Consider the following 25,203-nt stretch of genomic DNA (forward strand, 5'->3'; position numbering starts at 1 on the left):
TAGCCTACTTTAAATTCTAAGTTATGAAAACATGTTATCGTCTGACATGATAATGTAATTTCCGTAACTGACTGTTGATGTCCTTTCTCGGTCGACACTATTTTATAAGCGTGTTGACTTTCAGAAATCCTCCCGACCCTGGTATGCAGCGCGTCCACTAAGAGACGCTGACGCAGATCAGGACTCGGGCATTCAATTGATGGAGTGTGATAAGGCCTGTTTGGGGCATACTAATAAGTCTTCTTGAGGTGGATATTCAAAACATGATCTGCAACCTCTCACATGCCACCAAAGATAAATGTTATTCAATGATAACAGTTCCGGCTGATATTTTGTACGAATGAGTTTAATATTTGTGTTAATGTACTTAAGAAAGATGTCTTATATTTATCTAACCTCATTTAGTTAAAGGATATTTTGGTATCACTTTACAATAATTTTAATTAATGTGTTAACTAACATGAACTAATGAGCAATACATTTGTAATGGTATTTATTAATCTTTAATGTTAGATAATACAAATACAGCAGGTTAGTCATACAACCTTTGGTTTTATTAATGTATTAGTAAATGTTTAAATTAGTAGTAACTAAGTGATGAAAAATTATTGTTCGTTCTTAGTTCATGTTAACTAATGAACCTTAATGTAAATTGTTACCGATATTCTATATTATTTCCTTTACAAAAAAGAAAATTTCTCCTGATTCTGCTCTATTCCCATCATATTTTTTTTGTTTGCTCTAAACATAGCTTAATTTTCATCATAAATGCCCTTACCAAAAAGAAATATTATTAAGGCAGTAAACATGCAAAAAATAAAAAAGCACTGGAAAAAAAAAAAAAAAAATCAGGCTTTTAGGACCGTTTCAGAGGAGCTTACTGATTTGCAATAGAGCACACGGACCCCTAGTGGAAATCATAGGTATGTTTGGGTAAGGAGAGCCATTGAGAAGATGTATAAGTGGTGATATCGTGACGCGCTCCATTCAGTGCGAGCCGAGTGAGAGCAAAGGAGGTTCTCCACATCTGGACTCTGCTTTACACCAAAATGCACAATAATTGTAAGTACTTGCACATTAAAAATTATATTTACAATGTTAAAATATATTTGCAATGTTAAAATACTACTAAGTTATATTTTTATACTATATTATCTATTCATTTAAAAAAAACATGCTTATAAGGCTATTTGTAAAATAAAGGATAAATGTGCTGGATTACAATAGGTTTTTTTTTTTTTTTTTGTATATATAGCCTAATGCTTTTTGTGTGTATAGTTCACAGTAAAGGTTGAGAACAACTGAGGGATCATCACCGAGCAGCAAAGGGCTTTCCCTGTTCCCTGAGATCCTCATAGTGCCAAAGATGAAAGGCTGCCTATACTGGCTAATTATGCGCAAGGAAAAATAATCAGTTCTCTGACATTTGTGGAGAAGAAGGTGTGCGCTTTTGGCACCATGGAGGACATCATTTGGTCTTTCAATGAGACAACTAGAAACTCCAGCGTCACCAATGAAACTTACGGCGTGAACCCCCTGAAGCGGAACGAAGAGGTTGCAAAAGTGGAAGTTACTGTACTGTCTTTGGTGCTCTTCCTGGCACTCGCCGGTAACCTTTGCGTCCTTATTGCAATCCACACCGCCAAGCACAGTCAATCTCGCATGTATTACTTCATGAAGCACCTCAGCATCGCAGACTTAGTCGTGGCTGTCTTCCAGGTTCTTCCTCAGCTCATCTGGGACATCACATTTCGCTTTTATGGGCCAGACATACTGTGCAGGTTGGTGAAATATCTTCAGACCGTTGGGATGTTCGCCTCAACGTACATGCTGGTCTTGATGTCCATAGACAGATGTATGGCAATCTGTCAGCCACTCCGTTCTTTACACAAGCGAAAGGACCGTTGTTACGTGATTTGTTCGTGGGCACTGAGCTTACTTTTTAGCATCCCACAGGTTTATATTTTCTCCTTACGTGAGGTGGGTCCAGGAGTATATGATTGCTGGGGAGATTTCGTGCAGCCATGGGGAGCGAAAGCCTACATTACATGGATTAGTCTGACAATATACATCATACCAGTGACCATTCTGAGTGTCTGCTACGGACTTATAAGCTTTAAAATATGGCAAAACTTTAAAAGGAAGACGAAGAAGGAGCCGTGTATCACTCTCACAACCAAAGCGTCGAAAAGCAGCGCGCTCACGCGGGTCAGCAGCGTCAAACTTATTTCCAAGGCCAAAATCACCACTGTTAAAATGACCTTTGTCATCGTACTGGCTTATATAGTGTGCTGGACTCCGTTTTTCTCCGTACAGATGTGGTCAGCATGGGATCCTGAAGCACCAAGGGAAGGTAAGTTTCTTGAACAGTTTGATAAGAGTTTTATCTGCAGGCCCAGATGCGAAATTGCTTACATGGAGACGAGGGAGGGCACATAGATTTGTTATGGGTAGTTTATGCCATTGGTGAGGGAAGTTCGATTAACAATTTTTTAGTCTGTGGATTTTTCATTTATTGCTATATTTTTGGGATCAGTTACAAAAAGTTTTCCCTCTCCAATTTTGCTTCTCTGGAACTACATTTCTTGAACTTACAGATGCTCGGTCTAGGTCTATTCTTAGTTTAAAAAAATACCTTTTTGATATTCTTATCTATCCATCCATCCATCCATCTCATGAAAAAAACATCTCTACATCACGCATTGTTTATCGTGCAATTTATACGCATGCATATGATACAGTTTTTGCGTGCATACGCACTTTATTGGGTGTAATAGCCTACACACGCACCCCACACCTCTACTAAACCTATCTATCTATCTATCCATCTATCTATCTATCTATCTATCTATCTATCTATCTATCTATCTATCTATCTATCTATCTATCTATCTATCTATGATATATTAGAGTTTTTTTATTTTATAATATCCAACTTTTTAATGATTAATAATTATAGCATTAATAATAATAATCACAAGTGTTTTTTCATAAACATAATCGTTAATCATAAACAAAATTACATTTAAAAAATAAGGTTGATATTTGTAAAATATCAGTCAACAAATGAAACATAGATAAAATAAAGAAACTTACATACAGTATATCTTTAGCCAGCAATCTCGATGGCAAAAAGTGTCCCAATCTACCTGAATTCACCCTTACTAATTAAGCAAGGGATTCTAGCCTATACACTATGTCAGTTTGTTGGCCAATTAGGAAGGCTGTTCGCTATCAACGTTCCCCATCTCACTTTCTTCTAGACTGATTTATTTTCATACAATACTTGAACATGCTAAGCTATTCTCATGTTCACATGGTTTAAAGTTTAACAATTATCAGTCTGGTAGCCTACTACAGAGTGAAGATATAGCTTACAAAATTAAAATGGTTAGCCTAATGAGTTCATGTGAGATGGTTCCTGATTGTCTACTTTCAAGTGTTCTTTTCAAGGCAAAAGAAAAGAAGCTGGTTTTAATTCATTGTAATTCATTGAATAAGATGACTAATGTTCTATCAGTCCAGATCTAGGGTTGCTTTGGTGGGCATTTTACTTTTAAATCACTACAGATGTACTCCGCTACAAACAGCAAAGCTATAAAGGCCGGCCTCGGGAAAGCATTAATATTCAGAAGAGCTACACCGCTTAAATCATGACCGTCTGCTGTATGAGAAATCACCCAAACAAAAAAACATACTGGTGGTAAATAACAGTTGTTTTGAATAAAAGCTTGATGCCTCTATATGATATTAATACTGTAGCCTACATTATGTGCTCGAAAAATTATTTACAAATAGTCATTTTGTTTTTACATGCACACAAAATCCATCTTTTCAGTACAAAAGACATTGAGGAACCCTAAAACTTTTGAGCTTATAAACAATACATTATTTAAAAATAGTAATTGATGGATTTTTAACTCGTAGGTTTGCTCAGAAATTGGATTACTCAGAGTTAAAAGGTTACTCCATGGCTTCTCTAGTGTGTTTGACAATAAAATGTCAGTGAGCAATGTCCTCGCCATGAGATTTACCATGTTTGTCCTGCAATAAAGAGAGTACGGTCATGTCACACTTCAGAGAGAAAAATGAAATGTTATAAGACTCAGAGGAAAGAGAGTGTGAGACTTGCATCATGACCTGCTCGACCATACAAAACCAACCCGATCTCACGACCAAGTCGTACGAATTCGACGAATGATTAAAAAGTGGCTAATTCGTAACAATTCATACGACCTCACTCGTACGAATTAATACGATTTTGCTAAATCGTACATATTTTACGAATTGGCCCATTCGTATGAATTCGTACAAATGACCTACCCCTTACCCCGCCCCTAAACCTAACCATCACGTGGGTTTAGACAAATCGTACGAATTAGTACGAGTGAGGTCGTTCGAATTAGTACGAATTAGCCACTTTTTAATCATGCGTCGAATTCGTACGAATTGGTCGTGAGATAGTGTTGCACAAAACATATAACCATGATTATTCACACATCATGGCAAGTTCAGCACAACATTCAAAGTTTAAATATTAAGACAACTCTGAACATATTTATGCCTGAACAGTGGCTGACACAGCCATAGTGGAATGCAGTTACTAATGACATTTTCCCAAAAGTGTGCAACAATATGTTTTTTTTTTTGGCTAAGACCAATTGATAAGATTAATAACACTGGTGATCTGATGTGTTTAAACCTCAGCTGCAGTTATAGATTAAATGAAAGCCGAAAACAGCCACTTCTTGTTGAACTTGCTTTATTTTCAGGCCGTTTAGTTTGGCAATGGCCGCTAGTTTTGTTCTCATCTCTCTTAATTGAATTACAAGGGAAAAACAGCTTTCCACTAAGTCTTTCACCTTTTTTGAACAGTAAAACGTTTGGACAAATGACATTCACTGACCTGTATTGGCCTTCTAAAATGACGTTGCATGGATCTTTTATCTTCATTTTGTAAATACACGCTATATACTGTTCAAATGTATGGGGTCGGAAATATTTTTTTTAGTTATTATTAAAATAGAAAAAACAGTTCTTTTAAATAATAATATTTCACAATATTACTTTTTCCACTCTATTTTTGATTAAATAAATAGCAGCCAGCAGCCTATAGGTGAATATTGAAAAATTATTTCAAAATGACTGTGATTTGAACAGTGTTTAAAAGGTCTGATGAAAAAAAGTATATCATATTAGCATCCCAGTTAAAATGCATCCTTAGCTTTGCATCCAATTTAAAATGTTCTGTAAATCTTATGAAGTGTGCAGAATAAAGCACTTTGCAGGCTGGAAAATCTTTTTCATTGCTTCCTATTAAAGGATTTCATTCTCTCTCTGTTCATTGATCTAACTGCCGATAGTACAGAGATGTGCTTGCCCAGTTTTCTCCGACTCATGTGAGCTCAGCAGCACAATTAGGAGGTAGAAACTAGCAAACAGAAAAGCAATACTCTTGACTGGAGCCCTATCTGGGTTTGTTGCTTACTCCTTCATTTCTAAATTCAATTACCCTTACTCTGAGAGACTGAAGGATCAAACCCAGAAACTTTGTGTCTGGATGTTTGATGCGAATGACCTCACAAGTGCACAAAAATCTACTCTGAAAAACAAGTTATTGTCAATCTTATTTAATCAATGTGTATAGAACATTAATATGATATTTGTGTGCTCTTTGCTCAATGTAAATTTAATTTTCCAAATTTAATTTTCTACTGGTTTGGTCTTGAAAATCTGTGATGGTCATGGTTGTTTGTTGAATATTGGGAATTATGCTGCTTTCACATCCTTTTGGAAAATTCCTACTTCCCACTTCTGAAGTCGTGATTATGCTCTACATTAAGTGCTCACATTGTCGAGAAGAATAGGAACCACAAGGATAGCAAGTTTATTCTTGCCTATTTCTTGTGGAAATCTTATTTAAGCCAGAATGTCCCATTTGTTGACAACTCAATAAAATATCAGCGCTATTGTTTACATTCACAGCTATCTAGATCTAGAGATTGTGTCAAATACCGGTACATGCTATTTTCGCGGTGTATAAATCATAAAATGTGTTTTAAATGGTTATTCATGTAAATAAGCACTATAATGACAAAACAAGGCGATAGCTGTTGTGGGAAAAAAAAAGAAGAAGAATACCAGTCAACAGCAGCAATCGTTCTCTCCTCCGCCATGTTTGAAGTTTTTTTTTTTTTATAAAACTCAGGTATCAAAATTGCCTCAAGGTTTCCTAGTAGAAAATACGACATAACAGGGCATTTATGCCCTGATGAATCAATTCTTAATGCGAATGCCGCAGCTACAGACAACTCGTTTTAAAATGCACCACAGTATATTTTCGGAAAGATTTTTGGGAAAAGGGCTTCGATGGAATCATGGTTCATATATCAGATTCTTCTTTTTACCCTCATGCGTCATCCTTTTTGCAGGAGAATTAATTTATTTCACAGCCCATTTACATTAGACCGCAATAGTAATGTCATGTTTAATTTCAGCACACAGCTCACCACCAGAATACTTATCAGTCTTTTGATTACTATCACCTGCATCTCATTTCCTCTTATCATTACAATGGTATGCAAGGAGGACTACCCAAGTATGGCAAAGTCATGTCAGTATTCTAATGGGGATGCAGACTATGTTAGTGCTCAGATTTGTGATCTGGTTTTCTATATGCATATTATTTGCAGGTTTGGGATTTTTTCCCCTCAAGTGTAAATACCTGAACATGGGATTGCCAATTTTTGTTTTAAGATACGATCACATTAGTGAAATTTCGGCAAAATCGTGCAAGCTAAAAAGATTCATTGCTAACAGTGTATGGGTAACACTTTACAATAATAGTAAATGAATAATAACGTACTAATAGCTGAATTAATAGTTACTTTAACATAACACAACATAACCTAACATAACCTTCTCAGGGAACGAGGGTTACATCTGTTACCGAGACGTTTTCACTTCTACTCATGCCTGAGAACACCTCTTTCCCATGATGATAAAATCCCAGTAATGAATGACCTTGATTGGCTCATTGCTTTAATGTAAATAGGAGCAAAATGAGTTTATCTCAGTCAATCATCTCCTGCTTTCTAGCTTAGCAGATCTTTCAGCATTGCCATGAGCTAGCAAACAATCTGTTGTTTATTCTGTCTATATATGCCTGCTTGCTTGTATAAGATCTTTGAGAAGGACAGCTCAGTGACAGATTGCACGATTAAACCACAGTCCACAAACACTGTTTTTTATTTTTTTAAAAGAAGTGATCTGACATCATGCTTCTCACGTCAATTGTTTTTCAATGCCACATTGTGTATTCAAATCCCTACAAGATTGGAGATAGTGATAAAGCATGTCTGAGCTTTGGACACTGTGCTGACTGACATTGAAGCTTTTCCTGTTTTCCTTTTACCTTTCTGGACTTCTAAAGATAAACAGTATCGTGGCACAGACCCTTATTACTGTAGCCAAAATAAATCCCTTCATTTGCAAATGACTGTTGAATTAATGTCTAATGCCTTCCCAGTGAAATGTTTTCATCTTCCCCTGATTGCTCTCATTCAGTTACATTTGATCTGTGCTAATATCAGATCTTAGGGATTGCTCTGTATGAGGTTAAATACAGGACATTATTAATCTCAAATAGCTCTCAATGATCAGTTTGGCAGGAAATACTGAAAAATAATATAACCCCAATTTTTCACTCTGAATTTATTTTTTAAATAATTACAAAGAAACTGCAAGTAACATTTAATTAAACGTGAATTTTTGAGGTAGAGAGATTAAATAGTATTTTCTTGTAAAACATAGACGTTTAATCTTTGTTTTATTTACAACTAAATATTATTGGTTACACACTTAGTTTAGGGTCCAATTTTCACTGTTAACCTTTGCCTCAATAAACTCCAAATATTGCTTATTAATAGTGTGGTAGATGTATTGGGTAAGATTAAGGGATGTAGAATTTGGTCATAATAAAGCATTAACATGTGCTTTATACATACTAATAAACGGAAAATATCCTAGTAATATGCATGCTAAGCAACTATTTAAAAGTGATAATTGGACCCTAAACTAAAGTGTTAAGTATTGTTAATAAATTAATTATGCTTTGTAATTAGTTAGTGTAATCAGTTATAATACATTATATTACTTATATACTCATTGAGCAAACCTTTAGAAAGTATAATGCATCAAACAAATAATGAACAACCAATTTCAGATGTAACAAGGTGAGTGCATTGTAATGCATTTAAACTTTGGTTACAATTATTTATGATATGATGCAGTATAACGTATATTATGAATACCTTCGCATAAAGGTGTATTACAAATAAAGTAAATAATATTAGTAAATAGTGTTACAAAATAATTATTATTATTTATTTTTTTAAAACATGTATATACACCTATATTTAAAGAAAACTATAAACCTACCTGTAGCAGCCCTTGGATCCAAAAAAAGAGAGTCTCGACTGATGCATAGGTGTCCTTTATTAAGTTCGCCAAACCATGACGTCATCAACATAGCACCGTGAAAACTGTATTGAAAACAAACCCACAGAAAACATTTCACACACTTGGTTTCACGGTTACAAATATCACTACACAAACACACATTTAGGATGACAAACATCAATTATACAGCTAATAAAACCATACGGACAATATTATGAATGATCAATGAATGAAAACAGATATCGTACCTCGCTGCGCTCACCAAGGAATCCAAACAACTTTTGATAATAATTTCTTCCGTCATAAAACGGGCGTTAAGTTTCAAGTTCACGAATAAAACACGAGATCTCAGCTAAAATACATGTAAGCTCAAACGCAGCTGCTCCCCATTCACACCGCCAGCTACCTTAAATGTTCATCACCCCTTGCGCAAAACTACGGTGACCCCAAAAGGACAAATCTCAACATTACAGGTGCAAATTTCCGGTCAATGAATCACATACAAATAACAAAGGCACATAGAAAACATAAATATTTGAATAAGTTACAACATTCAAACAAATATTTTACCAACAACCCAACTTCATTTAATCAAAAGCACACATTAGACTCACACCATTCATACACACTGTAACAGCCCATATACTTTTTGTTCATACCCGTCAAAGAAAAACGAGTTAGCTAAAAAGGAGAAGGGAGAAGAAAAAGGAAGAAAATTGCCAGTGACACTTAACTTCTATAAGGATAATACTTGTTCCCAGTAACTTTAACACTAACAAGAACTAAAACAAAAAAACAAAAGGCAGTAACCATCTTTATTAACCTGATTGTCTGAAGTACTACTACAGTTCCTTGTTAAGATAACAGGCAGTGTGAGTCGAATCACACAGAGCACACACCTTTCATTGACCACAAAGCCCTTAAGAAGTTATAAATCAAGGATTAGGATAAGGATTTTATTGGATGCCACATTTTTACGAATGTCTGATTTTATTAGCTGTATAATTAATGTTTGTCATCCTAAATGTGTGTTTGTGTTTTGAGATTTGTAACCGTGAAACCAAGTGTGTGAAATGTTTTCTGTGGGTTTGGCTTAGGTCTCTGAGCCAACTCTCAAATATGGGCACCGACTCAGATTTCCACTTCTGTAAAATTGCTTTTTTTTTGTTAAGATCATGCATAAGGAAACGGCGTGTGATGAATATTTATTTCCTACCAGATTATTTTTTAAGGTGGAATAACAAAGTCCCCCTATGAAATTGAGGTCATGTGCAATTATTGAACTTATTCATTTTCATCTGTGCTTGTATAACACATTAAGAAAATAATTGTAACATTAATGATCCTTATTCATATAATTTAATGTTTTCACTGTATGTTTAATTAATATCTATACAAGACAGCAGAGGCGGATGTAATGTGTAAGTGTGTCATTTCAACAAATAATATCAGCATCTCCCAAAACATGGATTTACAGTTAAAAAATAGATTCGGGGATTTTTGCAGTGATGCCATATTAGTTCCCCAAAGAATATTTCAGTGAACAGGTTTTCTTAGTGTGAAGAACTTTTTTTTTTTAATCTCAAAAACATTTTTCTGCTAAATCTATACATTTTGTGGAATGAAAATGTGATGGATGTTAAAGGTTCGGTAACCATTATAAAAGCACTGACAGCACAGAATATTTAATTTAAGGCAAGACCACACAGTTGGAATACAATGTGTGTTCTGCTCTTTACATTTAGTTAAAGCTGTTTTTTCCCCTCTACAGCAATGCCCTTTATCATCTCCATGCTGCTGGCCAGTCTGAACAGCTGCTGTAACCCCTGGATCTACATGTTTTTTGCTGGCCATCTCTTCCATGACCTTAAGCAGAACCTGCTTTGCTGTTCCACACTCTATCTGAAGTCCTCTCAATGCCGCTATGATCCGGAGCAAGATTCCCGTAAGAGCAACTCCTCCACCTATGTCATCAAAAGTACCAGCAGCCAGCGGAGTATCACCCAGACCTCCGTCACATAAACCAGATGTACCTCAAAGCCTTTTGTTTGCTTCACAATTTGAAAGTCAGATGAAGGACAAGAAAGCTAAAATGTAAAGCCACACAAGACTGCAGTGCAAGCTAAATGTCACACTCGGTTTCCTTCGGCTGTGTTTTCGTTTGGGAATCATTCAGAATGTCACTTTAATTACTCCACTTCTTTTCCGCCCGTATTCTTATCTCTGAGGACATTGAGCATGCACAGTCTTTAGTTCCTTACCTTCATGTATTGTGTTTCTAAACATTACAGAGGGATCGTTGTTCGATTCTGACCATGTTTATGTCTAGTCACACGTCTTCGTCGTTTTAATTGCTATCTAGTTGTGCATACACATTCCGTTTGGCCACATGAATGTGTCTTGGTGCTGGGCACCAACATTTGCTGTGCTTGATGTAGGCCTAGCTCATGAAAGCAGGATGTGGGGGAATTAGCTCTGATGATTTTGGGACAAAACATAACAGCTGTTATGTGCCGCATAAAATCTTCGTTCACTGACACAGATCTGTTTAGGAGGAGCAAAGTTTGCACACAGCTAGATGGATTTACACTTGGCCGGTTCTCAAGCCACCAGATCGGATTTCTGTCGGTCTTAAATGTGTCTTTGAGTGTCCAAGTGTAAATACCCCCGATGTGATGTAAACATGTAAAAACCCCTGAACCTTTTCCTGAAAAAAATGACATCTATCACTCAACCTTATGGTTAAGAAAAAAAAGGAAAGAAAAGCATTGAAAAGTAATAACTTTTTCACTACCTGTTGACACTTTGTACTGAAGATGACATCATTTCATGAGCTGTTTACACCGTTTTCAACAAAAAAAAGTACAACTTTTTATGTGTTTTGGTCAGTCAATTACAACAGCGTTTTGGGGGTTAAATGATACCATCATCGTCTCCATTTAAACAACAAAAACGCGGTTTTGTGAAAACAGTGACGTCATGAGAATGTGCGTGACGTCACCGTCAGCCGGAGTGCCTGCCGTTACTCACAGTGAGTGGCAAAAAGACTGAGCGGCTGTATTTGTTTTCAGCGTGAATGTCGCGAAAAACAAACACAACACATATAAAGGGGGAAAGAGCTTTGCGATTGACTGTACAACAAGATTTGACAAAAAAATCGGAGGTATATTTTTACAGACTGCTATAGAAAGAGGAGCAAATGGATCGCTGCAATTCACAGAAACAACTGGACTCCAGTCAGCGAAAGGTGGATTTGCAGTTATGTCAATATGCTGAATTTAGGTGTAAAACCATACCCATATATTTTGTATTGTTAAATACTGTATATTAACAACTCATCAATTACATATCTATCATTGCATATTCTGCATTATTGGATGTTTTTTTAATAAACACCAAAAAAAAAAAAAAAAGTACTATAAAGTTTTAGGGCTGGACGATATGATGATATAGGCCCATATAACACTGATATAAGTGATCACCCGGATTTAGAGCTACCTTGTATTTATATAAAGCAAATTTGCTTTATGTTTAGGTCTATATTACTTTTATGTCCCCGGTGTCGAAATCAGGCAAACATAAATGTCAGGCAACACGATTCCTGGCTGCATGTCAATATCCATGGATCACTGGATCGCCTAAGTTGTAAGGAACACTATATTGAGTCCAACATTTAGTTTAAATTGATAAAATTGTTCGTTTTAGTCGCATTTTCGCAGTTTCCCTTATTAAATCCAGTCACGCAACAGATCTTTTGCCACTCAGTCAGGCTGAGGGGGGTGGTTCCAGTGGGAATGTGACGTCAATGCATTCCCTCTTTAGGCGCATAGTGTTTCTTTACAAAGTATCGCCAACTACTGGCCTGGCATGAATAATACAGCGTTTTAGTCTTTTTCGCGGATCCGTGTAATCGAGGATCATTTTGACAAGTTGTTGTCTGTAGACTCTGTACACAAATCTTCCATTTTTAATACATTGTTGTCGAGAAAACACCCCTTATGCATTAAAAGGAGGCAACTGTCAGTCTCTACACAAAACAGGTTACAGTACATGCAGATTTGAGAACAAGGTGGGCTACTGAGAAATATGGCCAGTTGCTAATTTTTAACTTGATTTGTCAAAATAGATTATTTTTGTTTGTTTGTTTGTTTTAAAGAACACAAGCACATTCTAGGCACATACATGTTCTCGTTACCACTGTTCTTTTACATGTAAACTTTACTGTCCAGTCTATAATAGGACCACATCTCTTTGCCAAATGTTTCTGCAATGTATCATGGTAATCAAATATGACAAACACCCTGTTTGTTTTTAAAAGTGAAGGACTGGTTGTTTACTCCATTTTTATGGTTGTTTGTCTTGTGTGAAAGAGTATTGTAATCAGTAAGATTAAAGTGTTTATTCCACTTACATATTTTGCTTAATATTGCTCTAAATACTTATGATTACGTTTGTTGCTTCATCTTTATAAAACATTTTGAAGAAAACATGTTTAAGAGGACAAGGAAAGTTTACATAATTGTTTATGAGTGCTGAAAGATGAGAAAGGCTGTATTCAGAAAAATATATTTATTTTATAATTTTTAAATATTTTATTCACTGAAACTATTGTTACTTTTCCCATTTAAAAAGCTACTGATTTTTCCTCCTGAAAAAATATAATGCCTATTTACATTTAATATGTGTAGCTGTAGATTTTATTTATTGAAATAAATTGTTGTGTTGATGTCTAACTGTGAGTAAATGTGTTGACAAGTGGAATATAAAAAATCCATCTTAAAGTGAAGAGTTGAAAGCAAATTTATCACACTGTAAAATCATTATATTATAGCCTATATTTTTTCAATAAAAGTGTCTTATAAAATGTGAAATTACGCAAAGAGCGAAACACTACATCATGATGAGTTTAAGTGACAAAATCATATCCAATGTCCTTTTCGGTGATTTTTTTTGTTGTTATTGTTGAATGAATTAGGCAAACTGTAAATTTGCTTTACACAAATTAAAGGGATAGTTCACCCAAAAATGAAAATTAAGTCATTTATTACTCACCCCCATGCTGTTTCAACCGCGTAAGACCTTCGTTCATCTTCGGAACAGAAATGAAGATATTTTTGATTAAATTTAAGAGGTGGATCACTGCTACATAGGCTCCCTAAGGGATCGAAACTTGACGGCCTAGAAAGTCAATGAAGAAAATGTTTAAATATTCCATGTGACAACAGTGGCTCAACTTATAAAGCGACGAGAATACTTTTTATTCGAAAAAACAAACAAACAAAAATAACGACTTTATTCGACTACTCCATTTCTTCCTTGTAGGCCTGAATTGCGATCTCCTTCAACAACTTCAGTTCTCGCGCATGCGTCGTGGAAATCTCTTGAACGAAGGTCTTACGGGGTTGGTACAGCATGGGGGTGAGTAATTAATGACTGTTATTAATGATAATTAATTTTCATTTTTGGGTGAACTAACCCTGTAAGAAATGTTTTATTCTCATCAATAACCCCATACACCTATATATAAAGCACAATTCAAACCATTATTGTTTAAAATGAACTGTTTAATTAGTAGTTGTACAGAATACACCTGACATTATCATGATAAAAATACCACACGCAGCAACATACCCATTTTAATCTGTCAAACTTAGAAACCCCATGATATCAGATAAGACTTGTTCTCCATTGTCTGTCAGAGAGGCCTTTCATCATACATACAGTATGTCTCTCTGAACAAGCAGGTGGCCTAATTCTGAATTGCTCCCAAAGCCTCTTACATACAGTGAGAACATAAATCAATGCATAGGGGTACATGTGCATTTCTTTCATTTTTAGGGAACTTTTACCCAAAATCCGCTATTTGTAGGACCGAACATGTAAACCTTGACTTGTCTAGGAAATCTAAACCTCTTTGCGTAATGCCACCCGTACACTGCTGAAAATTTTCCCCAGAGCTTCGAAAAAGGGGTCACAGAAGGTGTGGATGCAGAGAGAGTAGATTCGACTCAGGCACTGGGTCTCGATCAGATAGCTCTTAATGCAGGGCATAACTGCCCAAATGTGACAGAAGGAGATGCATGCGAAACAGAAGCCCCACAGCAGCGCCACTGGGATGCCAAAGATGGCGGACAGCACTCTGTAGCACCAGTACTTGGAGACAGTGAAGGTGGTGTAGCTGGCCTTCCACACTCCATCCATACTGTGGGTGCCATCGGGCTCGGCTATCACATCCTCAAAATCCACCTGGGAGGAGGGGGGAGGGGGGTATGGGAACATTACTGGTTAGTTCAATTTTTCAAGAAGGAGAGATTTGCTTCCAAAGATTGAGAAATGAACAGTCAATGTGATCTGGCAGGCATGCGGCATGGGTTTGCTTCTGGTTGTGCTCCTAAAATGGATGATGATTAATTCTCCAAACAGCGACATTTGATACATAAATCCCCCCATCAGTAAGGCAGCTTGTTTATTTTAGCTTCAATCTCATAACAACTATAGAGAGTAGACAAACTATTTCAGTAAGGTATTTCAAATCTTTATGTAACCTCTATTTAAGAGTTGACCGAGAAATATCCAGTAAATATGCTAAATGCAGCTTGGACACTAACACGCAGTACTGACAACATTTGGAATTAAACTCTTGAATGAGATGGAGATTGAAAAAAACTTTTGTTCATAAAAGATGTGTTAAATTGATCAAAAGTGATAGTAAAACTATATTTCAGATAAATTCTGTTCTTTTAGACTTTCTGCATTCTGAAGGTGTCAGTTTCCGAAACAATAAAAAATTTCAATATTGATTATTATATAAAATGTTTCTTGAGCACCAAATCGTTCCGAAGGATCATGACTCCATATATAGATAGATAGATTGATTGATTGTTTATTACATAGTGAGAGATACACAAAGGGTTGCTAATGACAACAGTGATCTTACACTCACAGTCAACAGTGAAAGAACACCGTAGTGTAATTTTTACCATCCTGTATTAATTTATATACACGGATCATTAAATAGCACAATTTCCCATACTAATCTAGTGAATTATTTAAACACATGGGAGCTACTGAAGAAGTCATACATTTTACTGTCCGACACACCCTTTTACCCCCTTCTATAAATACTTATAATATGGCCTGTCCTGGCAGAAGTAGATTTGGTGCTATTTTTGGGTCATACCATGTAGCTGCATCATAAAATGTAGTGCAGCTCACACACAAGCAAATCTGTCTCTACGGACCAGATCGATCCACTTACTGTATATCAATTCCACCATTTAGGAAGTTTAAGAATAGTTTGCATGCTTTATCAGTTTCTCAAAATGTATTTATATTTATATGTACACATTTGGGTCAAACAAACAAAAGCTAGTGCTATTTTGACTGAACAAAAAAGCTAATATAATTTTTTTTGTGTGTGCAAGCTATTCATTTCTGCAAATACTTCCCAAAAACAACATTTTTTTCTTTTAATTTAAATGGCATTTCAAATGAAATAGCAAAGTTTGAGTGTCAAGTTTGTTTGTCAAACCAAAAACACACATACCTTCACAACGTCTTCATTGATCTGCTTTGGGTCCCTGTTGATCAAGTCAATCTCCTTGGTGTGACTATCCCTCAGGATTTTCTCCTCGTTGGTGTTATACTGGTCCGCCATATTGGGGGCCTCTGGCCCAAGACTGGTCAGAGCCGGATTTATGTATTACACAAGTGTCCGAAAGGAAGGAGAGTAAAGCAAACTAAGTTATCGCCTGAAGGAAAAGTGTCGGAATGGCCCCACAGTCCCTAGTCCCAGTTAATTCTCCAATCTGTGGACTGACGACACGCCTGGAATGCGAGGGACAGCTGCACCAGCCAGGGCTCCTGTCTCTCTCTCTTGCTCACACTGACTGTCTCTCAGTACATTACCCTCCTCTACCCCCACCCATTACCTATTCTGCCCCACACAGCCCATACGGCCCAGTCCATAACTCACACACTTGGTAAAAGCACCTCTTGAAGGGGAAACCAGTGGCCATGTCACATTTCACACACGGCTGCGGGGTCAGCCAGGCAGGAGTTGCACAGTGGCATGAATTTCCACTTTGAAGTGTTGCATTGAAAACTGATGCCAAAGACTTTACAATACATATTGACATTTTCAAAGCATTAATATGTGTTAAACTATTTCAGTGTTATTTCAGTATTGTTGAGAATGAGATGCTGTTTGATTTGCTATTTTAAATAAGCTTTTATTTTTTAAAAATTGGTTTTGGTTTTAAATCCAATTTAAAGCTGCAGTCTGTAGCTTTCTATTGGGTTAAAAATGATCCAAAATACATATTTGAGAAAATACATAACCAGCCAGTGTTCAAAACTATCTGCTTGCCATAGCTCGACTCAAAACGGTATGCTTGTAATAATGTTTTTAATTCCAGTGGTTGATTTCCGCGGGAAATTCGAGCATGTCATTGCGCCATTTCGTCACATCTGGGACACATCGACACATAAAGGAGGAGTCTCGGCTAGTAGGCTATATTGTGTGTGAGGATGTTAGAGGTGGAAATTTATAGCCTTTTCTCACAGCACTTGATATTAAACTTATCAATTTGATGGCGTATCCAGAAAGTTTAAACGACAATCACCAGTCACAACAGATTCACCCGCTGTAAAATGCAAAAGACTTCGTTTGGACTTCGGAGTGGCTACAGAAAAAAGAGACTGCAACCGGACCATGCGGAAACAAGGATAAGTTACATATTGGAAGGACATTACATGTAGTCACGCAATGCTGACGTTGTTAACTAACATGATTTTGCCTGATATGGTAAGAAATTGTTAGCTTTAATGAGCACGATTTATTGCAATGTCAGAACCAGAACAAAAGTGGATGTTTCTTACTACTGTAGTTTAGAGGACATTTTGCGGTGAAAATTATTATGTTGGTCATACAGTACTTCCAAAAAGAATAATCTGTGATTCTGAATGCCAGTATCCACACCGGTGCAATGATTGACAGCTGCACTCTCCTCAAACATTGTGTTCATCCACACTGTACCGTGTCGAAGTGCAACTCACGTTAAGTTGATAATTTCGCGAATAGTGTTTATTCATTTTAAATTCAGTTCTAGTTTTAGCTGATATCATTTTTTAAATATATTTTCATTTGTTTCAATATGTTTTTTAATTTAGAAGAAAATACAAATATAATAACCAAATAAATTAATTATTTTCTAACACTTAATAACATGTAAAATAATTTAAAACATTTTAAAGCTTATATTCTCTCAAATTTTTTTTTTAAAAAAAACCCCCCAAAAGAATATAACAAAATAAATAAACGAAGAAGGTATTTTTTTACTGCTAAAAGATGGAAAGATTTTTTTACGTTCTCGAATTAAAATAAAAAAGGTCCCTATAACGCCTTTGCGTGTTGTGCATCACTTTGCATAATTTCATTGACATAAACAGCATAACATTTGCTGCTACCTTGTTTTTTTATTATTTAATAAAAAAACTAATTATGTAACAGTTTCAGCTTTTGTGTAATCCTGCAGTTGCTGTACATCACTTTTCATTATTATGTCTATCTTTATAATGAATGACAGAAGGTTAAAAAAAAGGATTTTTGAACATTTGCTCAGATGCACCAAAAATAGGAAGAGAGAGCTTTAAATGTGCCGGAGGTGTGTGTGGAATGTCTTTCTGCTAATTAGAGAAATATTCTCAGTGTTCTGTGAGCTGGCATGGGGTTCAGATCCTGAGGGAGAGAAGAACAAAAATACTCCACCCAGACATGCCTGTGTCTCTACCGTTTATATCTGTGGGACCGTTTATAACAGTGGGGAGTGAACCAACCTCATCTTTACTTAAGATCCACAGGCCGCTCTACTCTTTACTACATAAACAAGCAGAAGAATATTCAAAAGTGTGAATTAAAATTAGAAGCTGGCTGCTGTATTAATATGCAAACCTATTGCTTGAAGTTTTGGTTTTCAGCAGCCAAAGCTTAGTAATCAGTTAGCAATCACAGTTTTTAAACAAGTAATTTTCTAAGCAGATGCAACATGAGGAAGCAAGAAGATGAGATTATTCTCAAACTCTCCCATGAGCAGCTTTCGCCTCAAGAGATGTATTGTTTTTATTTTATTCATTCTTAAAGGCTTGAAAAAAGTGCTCATCTATCAGCTCTTCCAGCAATTTTGGTGTCTCAAGTGTGAACCAGGGATTTGCATGAGCTCAGCTTTACACATAAAATATCTCAAATGATGATGTCTACTATTAAAAACCTGTCAAAGAAAGATGGGATCAATGCAAGCATCATTGGTATGCAAATGTGACTTTTCGAGACTGATTGTATCTGTTTAAAAAGGCCACCACAGAAGAAGACAATCGTCTTTTAGTTATGTAACTGTCAAACACAGCACACATTCTCACAATAACTTTCAACCCATTTTCACCCCATACAGAATTTGTTGCGTAGGAAGTGTTGTTGGAAGTGGAAAAAAGTTGTTGGAAGTGGAAAAAAGTATTTTGCAATTGCATGTCCAACATGAAACTAAAGAGAAATGCTTGTATGTCATGTATATACTGTATGTATTTATGTCATTCTGGAAAACTTTGCAATTAAAAGCTGATCCTACTGTGTTCTGTAATGCTGTCCATATTTTTCCAAACGAATTCTGATGAATCTTCTCTGAAGAAGGGGGAGATCGCAGTGTCCAGCACATTATGACAGACCACCTTTATCCAGTGCATGTTTATGAGCTGTACACTGGGAACTATCAGCCTAAAAAGGAGAGAAGACAGACATATCATTATTAGCTTTCTGGTCTTTTTTTAGACTTCAGTCCAGATTTTTGACACAGCTGACTACTTGGCTGTACTTTGGAGTCAGATAAGCCTTTATGGCAAATGTATTGATTTACCTGACAAACCATGCAATTTTAAGTGCACCTATTCTGGAAAAATGGTACAATGTGTTCCACAAGGCTCTAATCCTGGACCCACATGTTTCAAATTTGCACTAACAGGGAATGCACTGTACTTTGTCTATGTTAAAGGACAGATGGAGGAATAAAAGTCACCTAAGCTTCCGCCACATAAGCGTGTTATTGGTCTTGAATTTGAGCAAAATTCTATTATAATTAGAACACATTTAAAATGGGGGAAAAATCACCACACACAATAAAAGCTGTTATAGATTATGTTTAATTTTTGATTGACTTAAAAGGCAGGGGTGGACATTTTATTTACTATTTTACTATATCAGTTATTTTCTGTGAACAGGCAACACCTTTAAGGTTCAACATTAGGTCATGATCTAGGCAAAAACCTAGGCTATATTTTTACTGTAGCCTATTAAGTTAATAGTAGGCTACAGTAGGTTAATTATTTTTTTAATACAGATGTTGAATGTTAACACTTATTTTTATAACACAGTCTCATCCCAAGAAGTCATATAACTGACGTCTTGGGACGTCTTTTGACCATACCCTACGTCAACATCCGCCTTTTTAGGGTACCCTTAAACATCGGTTACATGACGATCCCAGGCCGTCACACAACTGACGCTTTACCTTTATCGTCGGTTAGGTGACGGGGTAGGTTTAGGTCTGGGGTAGGGTTAGGATCCTATAACGTCATCTAACCGACGTTTAAGGGTAACCTAAAAAGGCTGATGTTGACGTATGGTCAAAAGACGTCCCACGACGTCAGTTATATGACGTCTTGGGATTAATAATGATAACAATACAAATATATTTTAGTGTTAAAAATGAGTACATGGAGAAAATAAGGTTAATAAATGGTGTTAAAAGTATTGTTGATTGCCAGCTCCATCTTAGATAATCTGATTACAGTTCTACTACTGTTATCAAAACGTTGACATTAATTCATAATGTAGCCTAGCATAAATGGTCATTTACATATACCATATATTTATAAAATATTGCCAGATCCATATCAAAACTAATATACTAATATTAAGCCTTAATTAATATGCAGTTAGATGTTTTTGCTTTATGGGAATTTATCGTTCACTCACTCGTGAGTCGTGACACAGAGTCTGGAGTCTCAAACAGAGTGCCCTCAGACACACATCCTCGAAGCGCACCTGAGTGGACAGATACATCATGAGGGAAACTATTTTAGATCTATACTCATTCCAAACATCTAAATATAACTGAGATAACTGAGTAAATTAGAATCCGTGTGTGTGTTTTTTCTTTGAAAGTCCTGCAATACCAATGTCTAACATACGAGGGTAGTGTAGCATTACAAACGAAGTAGCCTAGCGCCCACTATGTGTTAATGTAAGACGGCAAAAATGAAGTACATCAGAGAATGTCTAATTTAACCTCTAATATACATTTAAACATTTAAAAATAAAACAAAAAAGTTCTAAATGTGACTGCTGCCACCATTTATATACCATATTTCGTATAAAATTTTTTGTATGTGTACACGACTGTATGTGACGCTTGTTGATTTCTTTTGGGTCCCTATGATGAGAGCCTTTGTGTTCCTGTTTGAGCTTCGGTAACACCAGGAGCATCATTTGGATTAATTTCACGCTGATCCAAGAGTGAAGACACCTCCACCTCAGTTATCTCTATTTGTCTTTTGTGATGTCCTTTAGGTCCATTGTGTGCATGTGTGTGTTTCTGTGTGATTGTCTTAATGGCTTCCTGTGCACATAGCCTACTGAGAACAACAAGATCACAAAGTGTCTTCCCAAGTGATGGAGTCAATAGCAGCAAGATGGGACATAGCGGAAATATTTATGCAGTCTCAACACAAATAGCTTTCCTAGAAGACAACTGACATAAAATAGAAAATGATTTACTTTTTTTGTTTTGTTTGTTTGTTGTTGTTTTTTTTTTTTGGCTGAGTTAATTGACATTAGCTGAAATGGTTGAATGGGTTAGAAGGGAAAGTTGGATGGGTAAATATTTTCCACTGATTGAGTTTAGACTTAAATTAAACTTAAACAACATATGAATTTCATTGCATAAATGCATTGTATTTCTAAAAATATGAAATACATTTATAATTACTAACAGTGAATATATTATACAGTAATACTACATCTATACTGTATATCTTTACTATTTTGAACCCCAACATACAGTATTTTTGTCCTTTTTTTTTGCTTGAAAAGTGACTAGAAGTAAATGCTGATTGATTACATGTATAAATACTTTTTTTTTAATCCATGGTGTGACTGGAGACAGACATATTGGAGTTAATATTGACACCAAAAAAAAAAAAAAAAAATGAAGGGAGGTGAACTGAAGAAAAGTGTGAAGGACAGGGGAAGTGAAAGAAGGCATGAAGGTCAGCAGTGGTCATGAACCTTGAGGAAAATATATATCTGTATAATTATAGTTTTTAAATGGATTACAGTGTGTACTGTATCTCTTAAACACAGATTATGTTCACTTTACTGTTATACTCACCCTTAAAACATCAAAGACTAGGTGGAGATTGTGAAGAAAAACATGAAGATCTTCATCAGGATCAATGGCACCATTGACCTTGTGGAGAAGTGTTAATGAAATTATATTTTATATAGATAGCAAAGATTGTCATTTCAATTATTATTTAAAAAAGACTCAACACCAGTGAACATGTATAAGATATACGATAATGTATACTTGCCTGCAATTCTTTGAGATCATTGAGAAAAAAAAGTTTTAATAAAACAAAAACTTTGCCTATAAAAATCACAAGGATAATCCTTGTCCTTATGGTGAAAGCAGCCACAAACATCTGCATTCTCCAACCTTTACAGCCATTAAGAGATCATCTTCCAGAGCCTCCTATTAATAACCACTGTCAGCCTTGACTGTCTGTGAGAGGACATGTTTTTCATCCAAGAGTTGGAATATTCTCTTTCCAGAGACTCATATGCGGAAGAATAGAGGATGATGAATTTACTACCAAAAATCCTGAATTCTATGATACTTATCAATATAATGTCCATAAATAGGAGGCACCTTGCCTCAGAGATTCATTTTTCTGACACAGAGATACTTCAGTTTTCACCTTACAGAGATACTCTTTGGATAATCACACTGATTGTGTAACATGACTAATTCCCCACATGGATCAGCCTGAAAACATCTGGCTTCTGGATATGAAGGATTCAAATCTAGTCTGCCATAGTTTTGTGTATGATTCAGAATCAGATTTAATCGTCATTTCACGTGAGTATTATTCTTCAGACAGACTGATCTCATGAAATGGTGTATGACACGCCAATTCGTATTTCCATTTTTGGCGTGCTATCAACACGCATGATCGCTTTTCAGCGTGTTTATGAACGCCGTTGACTTAACGTTACATTACTGTATAAATATATGACCTACCCCAACCCTGTCCCTAAACCCACCCGTCACTGGGGTTAATACCATTTATGAATCTTCCCCTACCATCCTAGGAAAAAAATATCGCTCCCCAGATGTAGATCTACATTTCGCTTCGTTTCGCTCGGACATTTAACGGCGTGTACATACACGCGGAATCACTCTTAACGGCATAGACATACACGCGTATAGCTCAAAATGTATATAACACGGCACTTGACTTGAAAGTGGCGTGTACAGTATGTTGTCGTGACATCATGTTGCCTCAGATGTTAAACTTTTTTTGTAACAAAAAATAGTGCACTTAAAGGGATAGTTCATCCTAAAATGAAAATTAAGTGATCATTTACTCACCCTTGTGTTGGTCTAAGGCAAGAGTGGCGGGCCCACATTCTCATTCGGTCCCCTGGCTGCTTTCCCGGGTCGCCGCGAGTATTTGGGCTTGTTGTGTGGAACCATCCGCCATGTCCCGAGCACAAAAGGCTGATGATTGGTTTTTGGGGAGGCGAACCCTAGGTCACCCTAGGCCAGCAGCCGAAGTATTATCTCACGTGAAGAAAATAAATTGCTGTCTGAATGTGATCGAAGCCCAAACACATCAAAACAGAGTTAGTGTTTTAACTGCGTGTTTTACACTTACTGCATTGCTCTGATTGGTTGTAGGTCTATCCAATTGAGTGCAGTGCAGAGTTGGTGTTTTTTTAAGACACGCCTCATAATCAAAGCCCTATGGAGCAGTATCAGACTCATATTCTGACTAGAATATGAGTAAGCCAGGCTACTCTTTTGTTATTTCCATTAAAACAATGAAAAACATTGTACACAACTGCAATCATGTGGATTCCCATGGTGCATTCATGTCAAAAAGGCAATCATGATCATAACACGAAAAGCCCCTTGTGTCACTAAATTGATTTAATAAACTCTAATCCAACTATCTTAAGTGGATTTCAGAAGCAGGATTCAGAGCGCTATGTTCCAACACTCACACCTGCCTCTCCAGCTGTTACTGCAGTTATCATTCTATCCCAGATTCACCCCACCAAAAATCAATCAAATTATTTTTTTCTGGAAACTTTTAACTTTAACTTCACTACATTTAAAAGAAAAATATCTTTCTGTCAAGGTCCTTGAGTAGAAAGTAGTAATGTCAGTCGTCAGTCAGGAGATGATTTTGATTGCAGGGGTTGCATGAAAGTCAGGTTAACGACAGAAGCTAAATGTGAATTTTGTCATTGTTTTGTAGCACACTAGCTTATAGATAACAGCCAGGCTAACATATCCATGCTAAAAGCAAAAAAAAAAAAAACTGTTCATATAGATAAACAGACATTTTTGGGTGTCTGGAACCATTGTGGACGTTATTGAGGGCACTTATTCAATCTCACATTCAATCCTACTACTGGTACTGTGTTCTAGAAATATGAGGGTATGGGGCAATTTCGGACACAAACCAATATCTGATTAACGTGAATATTATTACTAGCCTTCTCGACTAGAAAGCATCCTTCTTCTATTTTTTTTTTTTTTACCTTGTAGGATGTTACAAAGGGGTACCTGGCGGCAACTCTGCATATTCTTCCATTCTCCCAATGTTAAAAACAAGCCACTGAAGTTTATTTCAACTTTTATTTTATTTTAGGTCCCTGGATGTTTATATAATTGGCTTTACAATTATATTTACAGGAACAATGCTAATTATCATTCATTTGTGTCAACACCAATAATTCCAAGGAAATCTTAAAGACATAAAATGGTCTATTTAATTCTATTCTAACACTGTTTCCCACGGACACGAGCGATGTGACAAAACCAAGTTTGAGGCTGTCTACACTGGACACAATGACAGAAGTCTGTCAGAAATAGAATGGGGATCAGTTTACGGTCAGGAATTTGTTGTGATGTGTTTCGCATCCAGTGTAGACAGCATCACTGATTATAATGGGTTCTGTTTGCTTTTGTCACTTTGCCATGTCCTGCGTAGACTAAGTGTAAGGGTCATAAAGAGTTTAGAATCAATAGTCATGAAAGACTAAGTTACATGACCAGTGTAGGTGAAAAAATTCTATATATATATGATCAACATAACAATTAATCATTATATGACACCACATTTTTGTGCTTCAAGTTTTGTATTACATTTGTATACTGTATATTGTAAAATGTATTGTAAAATTTTGTCTATATTTTATATTGTAAAACATAGTTCCACGATTGTATTACAACATATGGCCGACTGTTACCTACACAATGTTTAAGCAGTTCTTAATCGCTTTATTATTGTCCATTGTGGAGGGGGTTTGGGTTTTCTGCTGATCATCTGACCATGATTCCCCCCCTCTTTAATCATTTTCCTTTAATCTTCACCTCAACATGTCTAAATCCTTTCAGGTTC

The 25,203-nt window shown here is 36.1% G+C and overlaps 2 protein-coding genes across 2 annotated transcripts; one reads left to right on the forward strand and one right to left on the reverse strand.

Moving 5' to 3' along the window:
- Positions 1-922: 922 nt before the first annotated feature.
- On the forward strand, positions 923-11,275 carry oxtra (oxytocin receptor a). The gene is made up of 3 exons (XM_039689639.2): positions 923-1,062; positions 1,279-2,353; positions 10,232-11,275. Exons 2-3 carry the CDS (start codon positions 1,459-1,461, stop codon positions 10,480-10,482), a joined length of 1,146 nt encoding a protein of 381 aa, XP_039545573.1. The 5' UTR covers positions 923-1,062; positions 1,279-1,458; the 3' UTR covers positions 10,483-11,275.
- Positions 11,276-14,020: 2,745 nt separating this feature from the next.
- Positions 14,021-17,258, reverse strand: cav3 (caveolin 3). The gene is made up of 2 exons (XM_039689640.2): positions 16,007-17,258; positions 14,021-14,706 (listed from the first exon to the last, which is right to left on the reverse strand). Exons 1-2 carry the CDS (start codon positions 16,115-16,117, stop codon positions 14,365-14,367), a joined length of 453 nt encoding a protein of 150 aa, XP_039545574.1. The 5' UTR covers positions 16,118-17,258; the 3' UTR covers positions 14,021-14,364.
- Positions 17,259-25,203: the final 7,945 nt, after the last annotated feature.

The sequence above is a fragment of the Pimephales promelas genome, chromosome 8 (genome assembly GCF_988280905.1).
Source record: "Pimephales promelas chromosome 8, fPimPro1.hap1.1, whole genome shotgun sequence".
Taxonomy (NCBI): Eukaryota; Metazoa; Chordata; class Actinopteri; order Cypriniformes; family Leuciscidae; genus Pimephales; species Pimephales promelas.

Bases quoted from the DNA above. Each gene is read 5' to 3' on its own strand.
- oxtra (XM_039689639.2), top strand. From the start codon at position 1,459: ATGGAGGACATCATTTGGTCTTTCAATGAGACAACTAGAAACTCCAGC. The intron at 2,354-10,231 runs GTAAGTTTCTTG...TCCCCTCTACAG, and splicing joins TCCTGAAGCACCAAGGGAAG to CAATGCCCTTTATCATCTCC.
- cav3 (XM_039689640.2), bottom strand. From the start codon at position 16,117: ATGGCGGACCAGTATAACACCAACGAGGAGAAAATCCTGAGGGATAGT. The intron at 14,707-16,006 runs GTATGTGTGTTT...CCCTCCTCCCAG, and splicing joins TCAATGAAGACGTTGTGAAG to GTGGATTTTGAGGATGTGAT.